This window comes from Larus michahellis, chromosome 7 (genome assembly GCF_964199755.1).
Source record: "Larus michahellis chromosome 7, bLarMic1.1, whole genome shotgun sequence".
Lineage (NCBI taxonomy): Eukaryota > Metazoa > Chordata > Aves > Charadriiformes > Laridae > Larus > Larus michahellis.
In genome coordinates, this window is record NC_133902.1 from 27,042,992 (window position 1) to 27,064,822 (window position 21,831).

The 21,831-nt window shown below is 39.4% G+C and overlaps 1 protein-coding gene across 2 annotated transcripts in view; it reads right to left on the reverse strand.

Moving 5' to 3' along the window:
• Nucleotides 1-18,181, reverse strand: part of BOLL (boule homolog, RNA binding protein) — a 32,740-nt gene extending 14,559 nt beyond the window's left edge. For both annotated transcript variants that reach the window (XM_074594409.1, XM_074594410.1), the window contains exons 1-8: nucleotides 18,031-18,181; nucleotides 17,478-17,587; nucleotides 14,507-14,647; nucleotides 10,595-10,686; nucleotides 8,196-8,250; nucleotides 5,697-5,772; nucleotides 2,214-2,341; nucleotides 115-186 (exon numbers count right to left, since the gene is read on the reverse strand). In XM_074594409.1, the coding sequence (XP_074450510.1) occupies nucleotides 115-186; nucleotides 2,214-2,341; nucleotides 5,697-5,772; nucleotides 8,196-8,250; nucleotides 10,595-10,686; nucleotides 14,507-14,647; nucleotides 17,478-17,495 (582 nt within the window). In that variant the 5' untranslated portion in view covers nucleotides 17,496-17,587; nucleotides 18,031-18,181. The remainder of the gene's footprint in view (nucleotides 1-114; nucleotides 187-2,213; nucleotides 2,342-5,696; nucleotides 5,773-8,195; nucleotides 8,251-10,594; nucleotides 10,687-14,506; nucleotides 14,648-17,477; nucleotides 17,588-18,030) is intronic.
• Between the last annotated feature and the right edge of the window lie 3,650 nt (nucleotides 18,182-21,831).

The window sequence follows — 21,831 nt, forward strand, 5'->3', positions numbered from 1 at the left end:
TTTAGAACAGTCTTTTTATTTCCTAAGAATAAACAGACCTGAGAGAGTGCTGCAAATAAAACTGCATGGCTGGAAGGAATACTGATAGTCTGAAGCCCATTTTCAAACAGATACCTGATAATGGTATGTAGGAGACTGATAAACCGGTTGAGCTACCATCACAGGTGAACTGGAAACAGAGCGCGACTTGAAAAGAGAAAAGTTACAAGTCTTAATGCAGCAATTTCATAAGTTGTGACTCCTATTAAGAACAGTTCTGAAGTATTATAATGCTGAACCACCTCCCCTCCCTACCAAGTTTTAACTTACCTGTAGATTCTTCAAAACCACAGTTTTTAAGTGCCCACATTAGAGACAAAACCAAAGAGTTTGGTATATTTACATAGTTCTTGACAGAAAACACTAGGCCATTACTATCTAGAGATGCTAAGGTCATTCACTATCCTGACCATAGGTACATGTTTGTAAACACTTAGCATCAATCTAAGTTGTCATTAGTGTATTCCTATCCCCTCCACAGCTCCAACACAATCTTCCCTTTTCCATTCCCTTCCTTACATCAACACCAGCATTCATCTGATCTGGTAATGAGCCAGTTTAAGGAGCTAAACCAGCTAGAAATATGCTTGGTGTTTTTGGAGGGGTCAGTGAAACAACAGTGAAAGAAGGGGGTGCAGAAATATATGGCCATGGTAGAGAACAACACAGGACTGTGAACCTCCAGTTCCAATAAGTCAAAGCTAGTGTGTGCCATCTCCCATGTCATGAAATTCCCTCATTACTGCAAATATTTAGGAAGGAACTGCTCCACAACTATAATTCATTGTACACCACATGAAAGTGCAGAATGCAAAATGGAAAAGAAGACCTGATCTGCACTGTTAAACACGCACAATTGTCCTGGTTTGGAGATAAACCATGACAGCGCACACCAAAACGTATTAATATCTTTAATTTGAGTAGCGTTTTCTGTAACATCAAATTTTCAGGTTTTTTTCCTTAACTACTTATATAGGTACTTTCCTAATGATGAAAGTTAAGAATATGTAAACTTGAAACCAAAAGAGGCAGCACTACTCCTAATTGGAAAGGCTGAGTGCTATTTGTTTGAAACACAGTGGATTTGAGCCAGGACACTAGAATCAGAGTTCAGTACTAGAACACAAAAAGTATTGTTTTTTCCAAAAGGTAGGATTTGAGCAAGTTCTCTAGAGCTACAGAGCATGAACTTCAAAAAAGGTTTCTAAAAATATGTGAATGGGTGTTTATGCTTATCCTCTAAAGTTGATAAGGCACTATATCACATCTCTGTTAGAAGAGCAAACATCTAGAAGTTAAAAGAATGATTAAAACAGAGGTTAAATACTGACAAAGACACTCTATAGTGCCAAAATAAACAACATTAAAGATTCTATTACTGCTCTCATCTCCACTTTGTGAAAGTTTGTTTTTATTTATTAGTAATTCTTCTATGGAGATTTTCCTCCCAATACATGAAGGCATTTTCCCCTCATTTACAGAGATAGTATGTACAGCCTCTGTAACTACTGCCTTTACAGAAACCAGTAAGGACGTATCCTCTATGTACATCCTGTGTCTTATGCAGACCCCACCAATGTTGCAATCCTTCCCTCTTGTAAAAAAAAAACCAAAAAAACAAACTGAGGTGATGGACAGAAATTCTTGGGAAGTGCAGGAAGAAGTTGTCAAAGTTCCCCAAGCCTACTAAAGCCAAACAATTATCTATTGAATTATCTGCCTCCTAAAACAAGCAGTATTTGTGAAAAAGACTATGTGAATGACTAAAATTGGACAATTTCACTTTTGCTTTGTTTATCTAGTATTATGTTGTCTTTTCATCGTCAGCATAATATTTTGCAGCCAAGAACACCTCACTCTCAGAATAATAATAAATAGAGCCAATCAAGGGTCATAAGCACCAACAACTCCTTTGTAAAACAAAGCTGCTCCTGCAGTAGGGCTCACACTCATTCTGAACTACCCTGTCCAGCAGGTCAAATCAAAGCAAGGTTCCCTGCAGAAGAACAATAAACTTAAGCACTATTTAAAAACACAAAATAAACAGACTAATATAAGGAAGCCATTTAAACATCAAACACAAGGAGCAGCCAAAGAAACTGAACGTAGGAGGGACGTGAAACCACTACATTCATCCTGGTTCCCAGAAAAGCATATATACAAAAATTACTTACTGGCCATGGCTGCGGAACAGAAGCAACCTCAGATGTATGAAAATAAGCCACTCCATTATGGTAAATATAAGGATATCCACTTGAAGTCGTTAAATACATTGTACTAGCTTCTGGTATTGCAGAAGAACCTGGAATTAATATCTTAAAGTTTAGTTACCAGTAATTTTTTTTTTAGATGTGTAGGTCATAAAAAAGAAAAGATCACTTCTGATCTTCAGAGAAGCAAAACACTCAAATGAAAGAACATGGGGCAGTGTGCCTAGCGCCATCTCAATTCCCTCTCAAACATAAAATCATGAAAGCAGATGGTCACAGGATGTCTCCAGAGGCAGATGGGAAGGGGCACAGAAGATGACATACACATAAATTACTAAACAGATATCTCCAATTACTAAATATGTATATATATTTATATTTATTTATATTGATATATATATATATCTATCTCTCTCTCTCTCAAATATCCAAAGGTAACTTCACATCGTAGGAGATTTTCACTGGTAAGCTCCACATACTCTTATTTAGCTGAAACAGGATCCAAGCACTGAAACCAACAGAATAAATTCACTACAAGATGCAACCTGGTTTCTCAACACACAAAGACTGTCTTTCTGTGATGGCACATTGTCTGGCAAAAGTAAAAACTGGGATCTAGACATCAGCAGCAGGGACACTTCTCAACAACACTGCCACTATGGCAGAAGCTATAAATTAGCACGGTCTGATCCCAGAGCAGAGTTTCAACTACACAGTCCTCTATGGAGTACTGACAGCAAGCATTATTCAAATAAAGGGCTATCTACCCCTATGCAGTTTTTCCCCCCCAAACACTGCCTTTGAGATCACCTAGGCTCTATTTCTTTCTCCTGCGTTTTGGGGGACATGGGGCAGGACTTCATATTTCTCTAGATGGCAAACATAAAGACAAGTTTCAGTTCCAAATATAAAGAGACTTCTCTAAAAAAGGAAAATTAATTCTGTAACTGTAATTGAAATCTTGAAGTCACATTAAGTAGTAACATAGCATGGAAAAACTCAGGAAGAATAAAATACGAAGGAAAAAAAAAATCACTGAGCAAGTTTTAGTTTTTCATCTCCCTTGCAAAGGGAAGTGAAGTGCCACTAGGAAGGAAGTGCCACTAGGAAGGAAGTGCCACTAGGAAGGAAGTGCCACTAGGAAGGAAGTGCCACTAGGAAGGAAGTGCCACTAGGAAGGAAGTGCCACTAGGAAGGAAGTGCCACTAGGAAGGAAGTGCCACTAGGAAGGAAGTGCCACTTTATGGACAGACACAACATTGAAGAGATTATTAGAGTGCTAAGTAGAGAACCAAGAAGGATCCCACAAAGATTCAAGGGCCTTTATCAATGGTAAGAGTTTGACTAACTTCTAGAAAAGCCTGAACACACTTGGATACAATAAAGCTGAAATACTTCCCATAGACAGGTCAGGCTAAGATGGTTGTTAGGATAGCGTTAAGCAGATCTTTGAGGAGTCAAAGGCTAACTTTAGCTCCTGTATGCAACTTAGAATAGTAGTTACTGATATCTCAAGTGAGGAGGGCCAACAGGATCACATGGCCAACAATCCTGTCCACTTCACTAAGTATGTTGCACAGAACTTTCTGCTATTGTTGAACATGTCTCTTACAGAGGAAAAGAAATGCTCTCCATCAAATCCAGCAAACTCACCGTGACACAAACCTCCTACCAACTTGAGGGAGGTACAGCCACCTGAAAGTCTTCCAGCCCACAAAAATTCATCATGCTCCTTCCAGTTGTTCATGTTTGGTTTCTTCTTTTCAGCTTTTAGAATGACCATTTTCACAATACTTGGTGCTGGGAAAGAGCAAACTGAGTGGCCCTTCCAGTATGTTCAAAATTATTCACAAAAAAGGACCCATGACAGAAGAGCTAAAAATTGTTTCATTTAATAGTACAGAAGACAAGCACTAGATTACAGTCAGGCTGGAGAGGACAGCAATAAATGGGCTATCTCTTCAATTCTGCTAAATGTAATAGAACCACAGCCTTACAGTGATACTGTAAGTCTAGGTTTTCTGGCTTCATGAACCTCAAGATGATCTGCAGTAGAACAAAGTATCCTAGTGACTAAGGTTGAGAGGCTGAGCATGAGAGTAGATACATTAAAATCAGATCCTAGGGTATGTCTCTAGATGTCAATATGATCCTGTATCACAGATCTATCTTAGAGCTGAGGAAGAAGCGTCAAAGAGGGCCACAAACATATCTCAAAAGGACAGAGCAGCTTTCTTCAAAAATTCTTTTGATGTTTTTTCCTCAGAATTAGAGATATGCCCCTCTCCTATCAATACGCACATTCAGCACAGGAGTCAGAGGAAGGAGGCACCACAAGTGAGAAAGTCCAAGTCAAAGAAAGGGAAATAAAGCATAACAAAAAAAATCATATCGCCCCTTGATGACAACTAAGCAGAGACCATGCTAAATAATTTCTAAAGCAAAGAAACTATACAGTTGGAACAAAGTATGCAGACAAATGCTATCCTACACAATTAAAAGGGAGAAGGGCATATTTATGTATGAGAGGAGGAAGGGAGAGGGAAGTTTCCTGTCTGCAGAAAGTAGGTCTGCACCAACACTGTTAGCATACAGAGGACAAATACTGATGGAAAGTTACAAAAAGTACACTTCATTCCCTGCTGCACTCCAAAGTGAATGCTTTTTACATATGACACATAGCCCTTACTGAGGAATAACAAAACCAGCATGCCCTGCTATACTAAACACTGACAGATCTTAAAAGTTGGTGATTTATACCCTACATTTTCAGTAGTGTATTATAGAAATAAAACAGCTCCTGTCAGGAGAGGGCATCTTCTCTAGAAGAACACTTGTCTTCTGTCTCCCCAAAAAGAACAGCATACTTGCTCAAGATAAAGTAATTTGACAAAAAAAACCAAACCCTTATCAACACTCCTCTTACATAAGTGTTCAGTCTAAATAGTTCTTTGCCAAAGGAGGAACATAGAGCATCCATTCCATTATCTTACAGCAAAGAACTCTTAGGAAACGTATGGTGACTGCAACCACCCATTACTTAAAAGAAAGCAAGATGCAACAGTCCTGATGGATTTTTGCCAATATAAACAAACGAATTGGTAACAACCCAATCAACCACCACAGACTGCTTTATCCTGTAGAATCTGTGAGGACAGTGTAAGCGTTCAGATTTGAGGTTCTGCCTGGCAACCGAGAGAAATTTCCATTCAGTTTATTCCTAGATCATCTTTTACAAAAAAGAAAGTAAATAATGTATGAAAAGAGATAAAAAACCCAAAGATCAACAATATGTTTATTTGGACATTTCCACTGGCATGCATTTACTTCCACTGCAAAACATTCTGAGCATATTCCATGCACAGCATTAATACGGTGCATGACCAGGTAGATCTTTGCTAGAAGCTTACATTCCTAGTGACACATAATAAATAAATAAATACATACGAGGACTCCGTATTTGTTGTTTTCTTATTGCTGGACCAATATTCAACTTCTTATCTTTGTAATTAAGTTTTTTAGCCTAGAATTAAAGGAAAAGAGACATTCAGTATGTGTATTTCTGTATTTCTACATATAACTAGGCATCCAAGAAACAAAAATCAGGAGTAGACAAGGCACTTAACAGGTTTCACCCTACCCTGCTTTTTGTTTCCAGTGCATCTCAAAACAACCAAAAACTATACTAATTCCTTTTCAATCTAACTTTAGACTTCACAGACAAAATTAGTCATCAGTAATTTCAAGTATTACTTACTCCTCATGGAGCTTCTTGACTAACAACTGATACCTGTAATTGTCAGCAGATTTTTTTAGTTTTACCTTCCTCATGTATTTACTGCTTTTATAAAAGCACATGTGTGCACCAACTGACAATTGCCAAGTATAAAGATTAAACTTAATATCATGATCATGGAAAGAGAAAATTTACAAAAGATGGCAGGAACAAGTGAGTCTATGAAAATGGCCAGACTATATGGGCTGAATGTAAAAAGTCCCCATACTCACTCAGGACTGCCTTACAGGCAGTCACAGACTCACATCCAGGCTAATAAAACATAAAACCACAATAAAAGAGATATCCTAGTAAGGCTAAGCTGTGGCAGAATAATTTTTTAATAAAGAAGTGCCAGGTACAGATAAGTAAAGCGACATTCTCTTCCAACTGTTTTACTTACAACAGAAAGTGACCACCAGCCAGCATGGCCAAGAAGGCCAATGGCATCCTGGGGTGCATCGAAAAGAGTGTGGCCAGCAAGTCAAGGGAGGTTATCCTCCTCCTCTGCTCTGCCCTGGTGAGACCACTGTGTCCCGTTCTGGGCTGCCCAGTTCAAGAAAGACAAGGAACTACTGGAAAGAATCCAGCAGTGGGCTACAAAGATGATCAGTGGACTGGAGCACCTCTCTTATGAGGCCAAGAGACCTGCATCTGTTTAGCCTGAAGAAGAGAAGACTGAGAGGTGATCTCAAATATCTAAAGGGCAGGTGTCAAGAGGATGTGGCCAGACTCTTTTCAGTGGTGCCCAGAGACAGGACAAGAGGCACAAACCGGAACACAGGAAATTCTGTCTGAATATGAGGAAAAACTTTTTGAGGATGACAGTACTGGAACAGGCTGCCCAGAGAGGCTGTGGAATCTCCTCTGGAGATAATCAAAACGCACCTGGATGTGTTCTTGTCCATCCCACTCTATGTGAACCTGCTTCCGCAGGGGGGTTGGACTAGATGATCTCTGAAGGTCTCTTCCAACACCTACCACTCTGTAAAACTCTCAGCTTAAGATATCTGAGAGACTTACATGCTAATTGATCTTAAGATGAATACGAGATAGAAGTACGATGCAAAGACGAAAGAGGTGACAGAATTGTAGGGCACCTAAATTAAAGCACTTGAAGTGGACAAAAAAGCGTTAATATCATTGAATGAGACACCAGTAAGACTTCACATGGAGCAGCCTTTCGGTTACAGGGGCTAAAATCTTAAGCCATTTCCACAATGGTACTCAGTACCATTGGTATTCTTCTAGTTCACAAAATTACAACAATAAAAAAACTGGGGAAGAAGAGTAGCTGACTCAAGTTCTTATCTGTATATTCTTTTGGCTCCACATAACTGTATTTTTTTGAAAACACTCTGAAAATTTCTTTTAAAGTGTCCCAGCTCTTATTTTGAATTTTAATATATGTATTTCCAAAGGCTCAGTATTTCAGTATTTTAACCAGGTTTCTATTTGGGAGAAGGCAATTTGCAAGCCTTGGAAACTGTTTTCTGGTTTTGTTTCCCAACCCCCCAGATATCTTCATATGTGTGAATAGATCCTGACCAACAGATCTCTCCAATACATTCAACCAGATGACTGAGAGCACATTTAAAAAAAAAACAAAACAAACTGAAGTGCTAATACACATGGGAGGTTCTACAACACACATCAAGACAGTAACTTAGTGAAGACAGAAAGCAACAATTACATGACAAAGTGAGCCTCATTGTTTATGACTCCAGCGAATCTAATCATTCCTGAAAAGAATTACATCATCTTTGACAATCAAACATGTAAGAATAAAAGACAGCAGTTTTCTTTCACAACTCCCCACAAAATCTTGACAGCAATGGATTTTCTAGTAAAGGAAATCAAAGCAATTGTGAAGGATAAAGCCTTTATAGCTCTATATATACTACAGACCACATATAGACTAAGAAAACATAGACTGTCAAAATCATGAGCTCTACTATGAACTGGCAACTCCCTTCCCTAGTTTCAGAAGACCTCAGTATAAACCTTATGTTAAAGCTAAGTCATCTTCTTAACTATGCAGACCAAACTTAACAGATCTTCAAATCTGAGCTGGCAAACAGAAGAGGACGAGACAATCAGGGCTACTTAGTGTCTGATAGGAAATTAAGTATTTCATTTAAGATGGAGTCATAATGGGGACTATCACTTACCTCTTGTAAAATCTTCTGTGCATCTTCTTGGGTTTCAAAAGTAACAAAGCCATATCTAAATAAAAATTACAGAAGCTAAGTCTCTGAAGTTCATATTTACAAATATTGCACATTAGTATTTCATATGTAGTACAACATATGACATTGAAAGCTAAACTAATGGAAAAAATTCATTATAGAAATTGCAGTAACAACTGTAATTTTAACTTAACATCCTTGTTACAGTCTACTTACTAAAATATTTAAGTACATCACCATATATTTCTGTTTCTATACAGTGAATGAGCAGCCCGCATAGAAAGTTATGCAAATTGTCTGTATTGCCCTTGTTACTCAGTGTATGTCTTTGGGTCCTTCATTTCTATTAATGAAAGAGATTTTGAGCTGAAGCTCTTGCTCATTATGGGTGCCCAAGATGAGACACTTGGGATGTTCTGGTTTTGGTTTGTTTTTTTTTTTTTTAATACTACTATACTTCATAACACAGCTTCTACCTACTTCAGCAACACCTGCAAATGCTCCGTGCTTCCACAAGCACTATCCAGTATACTAAATTGAGTTCTTGGAAAAAGCAGCAATGCAGACAGAGTGTTTCTCTTATTCTTGTCATTCTTGACATGACTAGCATTAAACAGGAGTTCTGTGGTGATCAAGAATGAATTATTCTCCTACTTCATGACACAGTATGTCTCTTTCACCACATCTCTTCTGTGGAGAAAGCCTGTTTGATTTGTTGCAGCAGTTAGAACTCCTCCAAAACCCCTCAATTCATTCCCAGAGAAATCTAGGCCACTGAATGTGGCACTGCCTACGCAAAAGTAGGTATCTGATCTTATAATTAAGGTCTGTACCACAACATATACATACAAAAAAGGCTATTTTTTCCAAAATTAACTTTATGAATAACAACAAATCTTTCTAAAAAAATCTCTTAGTATTTTTGTATGCATGTTTAAGTTTGTGGCTCATTTCTCAGGGTCAGATTTCAGAAGATACCAAGATGTCATTCCATCCAGCAGAGCAAATTTTGCAATACAACATATTATTCTTTGCAAGCATTTCTGTGCTTCTTTGAGTACAGAGATCCAGTAAGTCTCTGACCAGCTATACTTTTAAATCAGTGGTCTTTTCCTGTATTGCCTTTCCTAAACAAATTCGGACACATTCGCAAGTTTGAAGAACACAGAAACTATTTTCCTAACTTGGGACCTTGTCTACACAGACTTTTCATTCTATGTGCTATCTGGACAATAAACTAAGAGATATAGTCAATCACACAAAATTCTAAATTTCTTAAATCACTTGTCAACAAGAAGCAATGAAGCCTGTACTGGGATTTCTACTGAAATCCCAACACCATTGAAAAAATAATTATTTTCCAACATATTTACTATGTTGGCAGTCACAAGTGCATAATAACTTGATATTCTTGGATTATTGTATTATATAGACACACATACTGCAAGTCTCAGATATTTTTTGGAATTTAGTAAAAAGGTAAGAGGCTTGGTGATGGATCTGGGACCAGGAACAAGTCCAACATGCCATGCAGATGTATACTCTACGCTAAGACCTGCAGCTCAGTGTGTAATTTGCTGATATATGTTAAGTGCTGACGGCATTAAAATTATAAGATGCAGACAGCACAGGCTCACTGTTCAGAAAAGAACTTCTGACCAAAGTGAACTTTAAGTGAACTTTTCATGTACAGATTCTCACACACATTCCTTTTTGCTTCAGCCCTCTTTCCACCCTTCTGTGGCAGTAGAGTTCCCTACCTTACCTGATTTCTTTCACCATCCTTTGGGTTCTAGCAATAACTTCACTACCCAGACTTAATCTTTCTCCAGATTTGCTCTTTAGCATTTCTCTTATTGTTGACTTCCAATCTTGGAGCTCTTTTCCACATTCATGATTCATTGTCAGAATCCCACCCTGCCATGTTCTTGTTCCAAAAAAACCTAACACAAAATCTTAGTTATGTACTTGCCATATACTCCAGCACAATCAGGTCTATCTCACCTCCATCTCCATTCTTAGGCTCCTTTCCATACTGGCTTTCAGCAGTTACCCTTTTAGGATTATCTACTTAAATTATTGTTGTCCGAAAAATACCTGAAAGGACTATTGATTTTTCCCTAGTTGCACACAGCTTCACCTTATATTATATATTATATTTTTATATATATATATAAAATATATATATATGACAGTAGAGTTTTGCAGTTATACAAATTAAAGACATTTATATGAAGATGTTAAAGGGCAAGAGCAGATTTTTGCATACATGGAATAACCGGGAACACCAATGACAAAGTTAATAATATTCCGAGCTATGAAAATCACAATCAAATTTACTACAGTCAGTCAGCTTTCTGTTGTATTTTCAATATACTAACCCCTTTGATACTCCGGCTCTGTCATTTACTATCTTCACTTCTTTCACGCTGCCGTACTGAGCAAAGAACTTCCTCAAATCATTTTCATTAGTCTAGCACAGTAAATCAGGGGGGAGGGGGGAGAAGAGAAAAGTTGGTTTACATAGTCATCCAATGAATATACCATAAGACTTTTAATGGATGTATTCTGGATAAAGTTTGCTACAAAATAATTATAACCCTGGATAGGAGGAGAGAAGAATGAGCATGTATGAGCCTCACAGCAAGAGAGCATCATCCTTGTTTAATTACTGCATTTTCATATTCAGCAATAACGCTAGAAAGCCACTAAAATACTAAAATTCCTCTTTTAGTGGATTTATGTAACAACTGTCCCTTTACAGGGAAGAACACTGAAGCATGTTTATAGATCTGAATTTTGGTTTCTGCAAGTTTCATACTAGAGTGCTGTTTACAATATGAAACATCACTGCAATTTTTTCAAACTTCAAAACAGCAGAGTATGTAGGCTTCCATAAAGGATATGCATAAGTCACATACAAAAAAATCCCCACCAAACCACCGTGACTTAATGGACAAATCCATCTAATGATCCCTCTTTCTAAAGCAGATTCAATATAAGACTCTGCAAATATGTATAGGCATACCACAGAATCGCCCCATTACAAATTAAGCATGACAAGGCCCTTTTAATGGAGAATGGTCTAAATCCACTTGGAGAAGACTGTTCTCTTCTGAGTATGCATAGAGAAATTCAAGTTCCTAATATAAAGGCACACCTAGAGCTACGTGAACACTCATCTACCTTCTGTGAATCAGTTTTCTTTTACAATGTAAGCTTATATAAAATATGGTGCCCTAAACACCACATTTCAGATTTAAATTTTTCTTCTACATGGTCCATAGTTAATACTACACCTAATGCTGAAGAAGTATACTTATATGCATGGAGTTCTATATGCTTCAAGCAATTTCTGTAGCTATCTATACTTTTTGTTATTTTAAGGACCTGTATCAGAAATACTATTTTACCTCTAAGTGAATGACTTCTATTGTTTTTAAAGCTGTACATATGCAATTTAGTAAATTCTTTCCTACGTATCTGCCTCATCTAAGTTTGAGACGCAAAAAGAGCTTAAAAGAAACAAACTAATTTAAACAACTTCCATAACTGAAAAGAACATTAAGTTAATGCTCTTTTTGAATAATTCTAACCTTAAAACACATTTTACAAAAAGAAGGAATTCAGCTTGCTTGCTACAACGTCAAAGTCCAGCAGAGAGCAATGACAGTACAAGACTGCTTTATCTCTCTCACTAATTCAAGTATTGAGTCATTAGAGTGTTAGAAAATAACCAGTCACTCTGGAAGTGTGAAAAGTAACAGATACAAGCGCACTCAACAGCCATGAAGTGCTTCAGTGTTTTATTGAAGATCAGTAATTGTGTCCTCTCCTTGGAAACTACCTGCACTGGTTCTTCAGAAGCTACCCACCACGGAAAGGTTAAAAAATTTCTGACTGGAGTCCAGAACCACTCTCTTGATCATGCTTTGTGCCTAAACAAAAGTGTGAAAGCCTGTGTACACAGGAAGACAGCTTCAGCCAAACAACTGAGAGCTTATATAAAACAATTCCACAGCACATGCTGAAGTGTTCTCACATTCTTGAGTACCAGAAAGCACATACAAAGTATATCAGACTCATAGTGGATATTTTCTTTTCCCTTAAAATTTTCTCCAATGACCACCAAGATGTACCTGCTGAAAAATTAAAGGCCTATAGATAAAATTTCCCATTTCTGAAAGATTGATTCTTTTAAGCTCCAGATGCAGCTCAGCTGCTTCACAAAGCTGAGAAAAAGAACCTATAACAAAATAGTTGAAGGCTAGAATACACCAAGAAACAACCAAAGAGTCATAAAAAACCTGATCTGTCCTGAAAGTGTCATGTAATATATCAATGACAGGACGCGTAGCTACACAAGACTAAATGTGGAATGCCAAAAGTCCATCTGCAGAGCCGTGTATTAAAGGAGAATAAAAAGGAAACACTATTCTAAGATTCACAGAGAAATTTGCAAGTATGAGGACAAACACAGTATCTAGGACCTTGCCAGAAACACATTCAGGACTTGCCTTTTTCTGCTCATGACAGGACAAAAGCACTCGTCAGATTCTTAAGAAAGGCTTTCACCTACCTCAAAGATACATGGCATACACCACTGAAGAAACAGCTCTTCAGTGCAGTATGAAAACGTACCCAACTACTCTTACTGAATTGTTTCTATAAATTTAAGAGGTCAGATGTTTCCTCTTACAAATAGGAATCACTGCTATGGTGAGAGACCAAATAGAAGTATCTGGCAAAATGATAAAAGAACTTGCTGGAAAGCAAGTAATTTTTTGTTAATTGTCTCACTTTTTCACAAAAATAAATAGCTTTTACCCATCCACCCCTCTAGCTGACTGGAAGACCTTTGGGGGAAAAAACTCCAAACACACCACACAATGCTTTTTGCCATAAGATTTCCAATTTTAAAAAAATAAATCTAAGACTGACACGTATATCCTATGATTTGAACAGAAGCGTAAGGCTCTACTTGATATCAAGAGTCATAGGTAAATGGAAGAGTAGCTAAAATGTCTACAGAGATTTCATCCCTTCTACTTCCTTTCCTAATGAAATCCATCTTTAGATTTATGAATACAAATACACTTAATTACTCTGGTGTGGAAATTAAGATTCATAATAGATTTTGACCTATCAGCAACTGAAGCAAAAAGTCAAGATAGTCTTCAAAATGAAGAATAAATATGACAATTAACAAGAATATTGATATGTTAAGCAGAAAAGTGTTTTAACCTTTGAAATTGCAGTGAATAAAGAACAGAGTGAGACAGGTCTTTTTACAGCTCTAGTAATTTGCTTACTATTAATGCAAAAAGCTACTGTGCCTCTTCGCTAAAACCCAAAACATACAACATCTCTTGAATTATGAACGCCTCCATTTGAATTATCTCAGTCAAATGAGCTAGAAGATCCTGGAATTTCTTGTATTTATTATGCAAAATAGCCTGAGTGAACTGTCATTCTTCCTCCTCTTCATCTGAGTCAGTGTTCAAAAGGTCCTCAGCCTAGTAGGATTAAGGCAGAGAAGATACTGTTGGTGGGAACAAAGAAACAGCTGAGCAGACCAACACTGTTTTGCAAGAGTCAGTGACTTTATTATCTAAAGTGGTAAGAAAGAAAAATGAGAGTAGCTGGCGCATTATCTTGCTACAAATGTTTAAAGTGCTTAAACAATACAGGAATGCTTCAATATTCACTGCTACTTGAGGTTTTTAGGGTATACACAAAGGTACAAGCATTCTAAGAATTAAGATCAGTACTGCAAACTGCCCAGAGAAGCTTTAATATTTGCTTTAAAACTAACAGTTTAAGAAAATTAGTACGGTGAGGAATACATGCACTGTAGCTCTTCTTTGTATGAACTGGAAGAAAAGCATTAGAGGAACTGAAGCTACTTACATTTGCTCTGTTGGCAATCTGTAACATTGTGTTTATGGTTTATTAAATTACACTAACTGTTATATATAAATAAAAAACCTTATACATACTTTTCTACCATGAACTCTGATGATTACAAAAGCCACCTTCTTTGAAAAGAGAAAATTCTGAAGAACTAGTACGTCAAAACCTTCTAGCAGCTGGGTGTACAAAGAGTCAACTTTGTAGTACAGTTATTTATATCAAGGCTTAAAGTTTATTCTCTACTGTTGATTTGAATGTTATAGTGAAGGGTACTTACCACCTAAGCAAACACACAAATGATTATGTCCTACATTTTTTTCCTACTGATTTTTATAAGGTTATAAATTATCATTTAGTAGTAAAATTAGGGGAAAAAATACCTTAAAATCAATTCCTCCTACAAAGATGCGATTTGGAGTAACTGTTCCAAACCTTGGAGTACTGGTCAGATTATTTAACGGCACTGGTGACACAGTATTGGGAGATGAAGATAAAGATTCTGTTTGCGTCTGATTTGTGGTCTGCTGATTGAAAGAAAACATTTTCAAATATTTTCAATATCTTACAGGTTATAAGCTATTAAAGAAAAAAAATTCTCAACAGAAAATACATACAGAATTTTTTGGGAAGCACAGCAAATGCTAAACAACCTAACATTAACTACATATTTTTATTCATAATGCAGCTCAAAGTATTTAAATATAAGCTTATTTTTAAGCAATTCAGTAACTTAGTGAATAAACTAGGGTCTGAAGTTTGACTTTAAAACCTTTCTGAATTAAACATTTAGGGCCTAATCCCCCAATCTTAGTTTTTCTGTTTGCACAGCACACTGGTGTATGAATCCCAAGTTATAAATTCTATTTCAAAGATGAATTTATACCTATTTAGAAGTCCCTTAGTTTAAGCCTATATAGAAAGGACCTTTTCAACTCTACCTGCAATCTCACACGCACCTACAAAACTAGATCTCTGTTCTCTACATCAGCTTCTGCTTGATTTTCCGAGTGCCAAGCACCCATACTTACACCAAATAAAATCAAGCAGCTCATTACAACTGATGAGAACAGCACCTGAAGACTAGTCTCTTGGCTGACAAACACAGCGCAGTGCACAGTGATCCTAACAGAAATTGTTTTTGCAAAAGAACCAGATTGCTCATGCCCCAGTAAAGGAAAGGAACACGGTATATAGTGGGAACTTCACGGAAACCATTAACTGCCTGATGTTTTAACTTCCACCATGCTTACACCTGGGAACTGTGAAACAATACAGACTTGCATTTCACTGGAAACCCTTTTCAGAACAAACTAATATTGCGTTACAGAGTCAACCCTATACTGTGAGATGATGGCCGTAAGGCAGCCACGTAGTACTGTCACTAAATTGTCTAACAGGAATTGCAGTAGAGCCTTCAAGACCATTTTTGCTGTGGTTCCCCCTCCTCTGCAACTAAAGTTCACTAAAACCAATCCTGGGCTATCGTGCCCTGACTGTGCCACTAAGGAAAAAGCCCAACGTGAAAGACAAGCAGACACTGCAGGCTGAGAATAACAAGACTAATAGGTAAGCAGACCAGTGAAAACTAGAAGTAGGAATCTGGAAAGTATCATCCTCTTTTGAAAGGATTTTGAGAAATGTATTTTTTCTTACCATCATGCAACCCTTAAAATTTGTAGTGAGCACTAACAAAACACATGCAAGCGTATTTTAAAAACAGAAAGCTACTACATCTAGTAGAAAGTTCTTTCACTGCTTGTGGTATCGGTATCTTCTAGTACCTCCAGAACTAGAGCAGAACATAAAGCGCTCTTGAACAGTTCTCCTCACAGAATCCCCCTTTCATTTACACTGTTTTACTTCCTGATTTTGCCTCTCTTGTTTATTCACAGGACAGTATTTTGTCCACATAGGCAGCATTTTCTTATCGCTGCCTTTAAGCATTCCTGGACAAAACCCAAATCCCTTATCTTTGGGAGAAGACATAAAAAAATGAAGGCTGACAGATAAAGTGCAGTGAGAAATGGAAGATCAATAATGAAGAAGAACATTAGGAAAAAGGTTGTCTTTGTTTGCCCTGCAAGCCCTCCTAGGATTATTTGATATCCCGAGAACTAGTCCTATTAATTCTGAGTAATGCCATTGCTTTGGATACCTTAAAGACAATAAATCCAGCTCAGTCCATGCCTTTTTAGTTTTAGAGAAGACAAAATCCTTTCCAAATTTACTAACACACACACACATTTGGGGCTGAGGAAAAACCCAAGTCTTTAACCTGATCTATTCAGGCGAAAGCATACATTCCTCCTTCTGCGAATACTAGAATAGCGCCTAACCTGAAAAAAATCCCCAACGCTTGCAGGCCAAGAACAATCATAATCCCTACAGTCCCAAAGGCTTTAGGAGGAACGTTTTCTGCCGAGAACAACTTTTGAAGGACAATGAAACAGGTTACTCTGTTCATCTCTCATACCAAATACAATAGTCTACTTGTATAATCATCTGGCAATTCTGTACAGCACTAAAATATCTGAATTTAACAATAAACTAACAATTAACAGCTGACACCACAGCCAAAGTGCATTCCTTACCTCAAAGATCTCAAATTTCATTTTCTCCACACGAGTTTTACAAGTTCTAAGTCTTACTTAAAGACAAAACCAAACACCAAAACCCTAAATTCACCTGTGAATTCCCAAGAGAGTAAAACCCAATGAATTTTAAAACATTAAAATCTGTATTGTTATCTCAATATCATTCCCCTCTAATGAGTGTAGTAATAAAAAACAGTATTAAAAAAATAAATCTATATACAATATTTTGGCACTTGCCTAACCATTTCTGTTTCTACAGGTTTTTAAACTCTCTTCCCCCCCCCCCCCCCCGACAAAGAGTACGGATATGTACATTTTTTCTGGGTTATTTCATTGGTTTGACAAATGCTCTTTATGAGAATTGATAATTTTTCACTTTTATGTTGAACACATCCACGGTCAAAGAACCAAACACTACAAAGGCCTTCGTGACTAACCCCACCTTACTGACTAAACAGTACCCTTTTTTTTTTTAATACAGTCTGTGTCCTATAATGTCAGCTATTAGACACCCATCTTCCCCAGGTATCGTGTGCCGCTGCAGACCCGAGACAAGGGGAGCGGTTTACCCCCAAGGTGGAGCCACCCCAGCACCACAGAGGAAATGGCGGCCTCCGCCGGGGGTGGGGACAGGGCCGCAACCACCGCCGCCACCAGCGAAGGGCGCCTCGGCGGTAAGGCCTCGCTCCCACCCCGCTGCCCTCCCGACGCAGCGACTCCCCGGCAGGCGGCCCCCTCTCTCCACCGCGCTCCTCACCGCGCCGTCGGGTTCCATCTCTCCGTCGTCGCCGCCGCCGCCGACTCAGACCCCGGCACGTTGCCGGCACGCGTCGCGCTCCCGGCCGACGAGCACCGGCAGAGAGAGGCCTGCAACGGGCAGGGGGAGACACAGCCCGGCGGCCAGCGCCGCGGGCCGGGGCAGGGCTGGGGCAGGTGTCGGTGACAGGGGTGGGATGGCCGGGGAGGGACACACCAGCCTTCCTCCCCCCAGCACCGTCCCCCACCCTCAAGGTAGACACCTCCCCGCTGAGGGCGCGGCCGGCCCCACGCTCCCCGCCACCCCTCAGCCCCCCCGGGCAACCCTCTCTGCAGCGCGCCGGTCGCCTCGCCTCCCCCTCCCCTTACAGAATCCTTGCGGCAAGCGGGCGGCTGGGGCTGCCTCTTCCCTCTTCCCCCTCCCCGCCTTCCCCGGCACCTGCTGGCGCCCTCAGCCACCGCCCGCCCCGCCTGAGGGCCCCGGGGCCTGCCGGCCTCCTTGCCCCGGGAGACGGCCCCCGCTGCTGGCCTTCGGGCTGGTACGGCCTCCCTACCCTTGGCCGCTTCCTGCCTGCAGTTGTCGTGTCACCGGCGAGCCCTCGCAAGAGGAATAGTAGCCAGAAGGTTGGAAGAGGAGATTGCCGGCACTGCCCCCAGGAACGGCAGGGCGAGGCCCCAGGGATAAGGGGTGAACCTCCTTCACAGTCCGTCCCCACCACCTGAGGAAGCAGGTGGTAACCTCTAGCCGTGTTTTTATCCTCTCAACCAGGGAGTGAAACAGGGAGAAAAATAGGGTCATGTGTTTCACCTGTCCTCTGGCCTCAACAGTAGAAGACAAAAATACCCAGTGAGGCTCTTCACCAGGTCTGACTCACTAGGCCATACTTTATGAAGGCAAAAACATGGTTTAGACTTTATGGCTGTCAGCATGAAGAAGCGAAAGCCCTTACTTCAACTTAGGCTTCCCAAAGTTCCCAAAGAGACTCTTTCACTCAAGTAGGCAGGCTGCCCTGGAAAATGACATGGGATAACCCCAGAGATGCAATTTGGGCTCCAGCAGAAGGGACTAGAAAATATCACTCACCTTCATGACCGCTTCTCAAAACATTCCAACTTTTTTTTTTCAGCCCTTACCAAACTGGAGGAGAAGCACCATTTGTGTCGGGTGTACTTCTGTGGTCATTTAATGAACAGCACTACAACCTGTTCCTTTGTTCCACAATTTCATCCTGTTTGCAAATGCAGATTGCCCTGAAAATAGCTCTGCTGCTAAACAGGTCTGGAAAAGAAGAGTGATTCAAATGTCAAGCTCATAATCAATGTAGTTACAACGTACAGCTTGACAAAAAATGCTTGATTTGATGATGGCAAGAGCTAGAATGCAGACAAATGCATGCCAGGAGAACCACTCCAGTGGAAAAGCTGCTTTTCAAAGTGATCCACATTGCCAAGGTAAGTCACAGTAGCTCACCCCCAGGATACAATGTCAGGATCACTGTAGGGTCAATTTAGTATTGGCTACTCTCCTGTTTTACTTTTTGGGGTGCTTTAGAATAAAAACTTCAAGGTTTATCTTCATAATGTCAACAATAAAATATATTTTAGTTGAATTCAAATCTTTGTGTCTTGCTTAAGTTTGCTTTATGCAAATTATACCAATCCAACCTAAAGCCAAGAGCGCTTTCCGTATAAATGAGATCATTTAACTCTCACTGAGCATAGGCAGGACACAGACCTGCAGTCCTTACAGGACCCTACGCTGCTCCTTACTTTACTGGTGTTGCTTCAACATCTACCAGCTTCTGCAACACCATTGTTACTACAAGTAATAAAAAAAAATAATTAGACTTTCTAATAATTCTGTGCCTGTAATATGTAACAATATAATGCTTAACTCTTAGTAGTGACTTTTTTTTAGCTGAAAAAACTGTATAAAAGTAAAGGCAATTTTAGCAGAGCTGATAAGATTTTTAGAAATAGTTATTTTGCGAGATTACAGAACTCTGCTGAATTGCATTCATTGACTTTTATGGAAATTTATCAGACAGCAACAAGGCTTATCCTAAGAACGGCACTACATTTTAATGATGTGAAAGGTAGAATAGGCCAAGCCTTTCATGTGCTTCATATCTTGATTTGGGGAATCTAAAGTCAGAACAGCTGAAAGAATACAGAATCATTCGGAGACATGAAAGTGTATTTTGCATAGTTTTAATTGTCAGATCTTCTATATTACACGTCCTCTTCAAGTTAAAAAATGAAATCTGGGACGTTTACATCTAAAATAAGGCAGTTGTGACAAAAGTAGGACTTCTGCAAATAAATGAGAAAGACTAAGCAATTTTTTATTCTGATAATTTAAAACCTGAAAACCTGAAAATTCTATGCATCTATAAATTTAACAAGATTACTAGCAGAACTGACAAAAAATATTTCCATGTATACAGGATTTAAATATTACAACAAAAGTTGCTGGGCTGCCTTAGCTCTGTGTGGCTGCTTCATTAAAGGAATAGTATCCTGGCTGAGGAAGTCACTCTCAAAGGAAGTCAGGAGTGCATCTGTTTTTCCTGACTCTGCGTGTCAGCAATATACGCAGCATGAAATGATCTCTCCTACTGTTCTCTCCCACAAATTAAAAGGCAGTGCTGGACAAGGACAAGAGTCTGACTGTGCTGGTTCCTGCAGGCTCTTGCCTTTTGTCCTTCTTTATAGCAGCAGAGAAAGTCAGAGGTTAAGTGAGGAATGATAAACTGAAAACAGCAAGAGAGAAAAATAGGGAGAAAAAATGATTTGGGAGGAGAAAGGAAGAAAAGAATTCTCCAGGCACAAAAAGACAAGAACAGTTTTATAAGTAATACAGGGCCTGGCAAAAGACTGCTATTTCAATGATTGATTCCCTGACCTTGGAAAAGATATACTACCTTTTTTGCTTCCATTACTTATCTGTACGTAATAACGCTAGCTTTCCTACCAGCATGTTAAGATCCTTTTGTGGAAATATGAGCATTAATATATTGTCAGGCAGGGTGAGCTGGACTGTACCTGATGAAAGATTACTTACTTCCTACTCTCAATTTCATAAAAATGTCTCTTAGGATGTTACTAAAAGATTGACTTCTGTCTCTGTTGCATAGACTACAACTGTATTAAAAAAATCTGTAATTTATGAAGACATACACAGTGATTTGTCTTACAGGCTTGTGAATGGATTCTCTACACCTTGAGCCTTAACCAGAACAATCAACAAGCCAAGAGCTCTTATGTATTCAAAGATTTTGAGGAGGCCTTCTGAGAGAGTTAACAATGCTTGGAAGCAAATGATGGTGGTCACCTAAGGAGTGCCACTGAACAAAAAAAAAAATATGGTCAGTGCCATGTGAAAAATGCAGAAGGAAATGGCTCATTTCTGGGAAGTTTTCCATTTATTCAAATGGGGGTGGGTATTTCTTTGATAGGACATTTCCATCTTACAGGCCCTTTTCCCACACCATTCCCTTTCTTTGGTTTGTTGGGCACATCTCCCTTCTAGATAAGCTGTGGCTCTTCACCCCACCCCAATTTCCAACATTCTTTCTGCCCTTTGTCTCTACCTCCTACTTGGTTTCTGGTTGCCCTAACTATAGTCTTGGTCGCTTCCTCTTGTCTCTGTCATCCCCCTTTCTTCGTTGTAATGGCTGCACTTGTATCCTCTACCCCTTTAGCCCCTGCAGTCATCCCAGGGTGGGTACTGGGGGGCTCTGGCAGGGTACTGGGTGCTCAGGTTACTGAAAGACTCTAGAATAGTATTGGGAGGGCTCTGAGAGGTACTGGTAGAGTGTATAGGGGCTTTAGGGGGTACTGGGTTCACTGGAGAGGTACTGGGTAACCCAGGGGTATATTAGGAACACTGCAGGGTACTTGGGGGCTCTGTTGGCCTCTGGGGGGTTCTGAGGGCTGGGTACTGGGGTGGGTGAGTGGGGTTCCCACACTGTTACCTATGGCTCCATCAAGCTGAGCTGCTCTACCCCTATCTGAGTTCCTCATTTGCTTCCTGTTTCACATTTTCCCCACCCTCAGCAATGGATGATCCAGAGGAACAGGAGACTTAGATGGTCAGTACACTGGACTATGCTTGCAATACTATTTTCCCAGAGTGGTAGGTAGTTACTACATAACAAAAGCATCCTCGATCAGTCCATCCTTGCAGAATACTAACATTATTATGGATGACTTTTAGCTCAAAATGCATTGGGGCAGTGAGTGATTTCTTTCAAACTTGAAGACTTAGATTTTATGGCTTAGTTTAAAAATATCTTATTTTCCAAAAGTAATGGTCAGCATTAAATAGTTTATTGGAATGAAGTCATTACGTA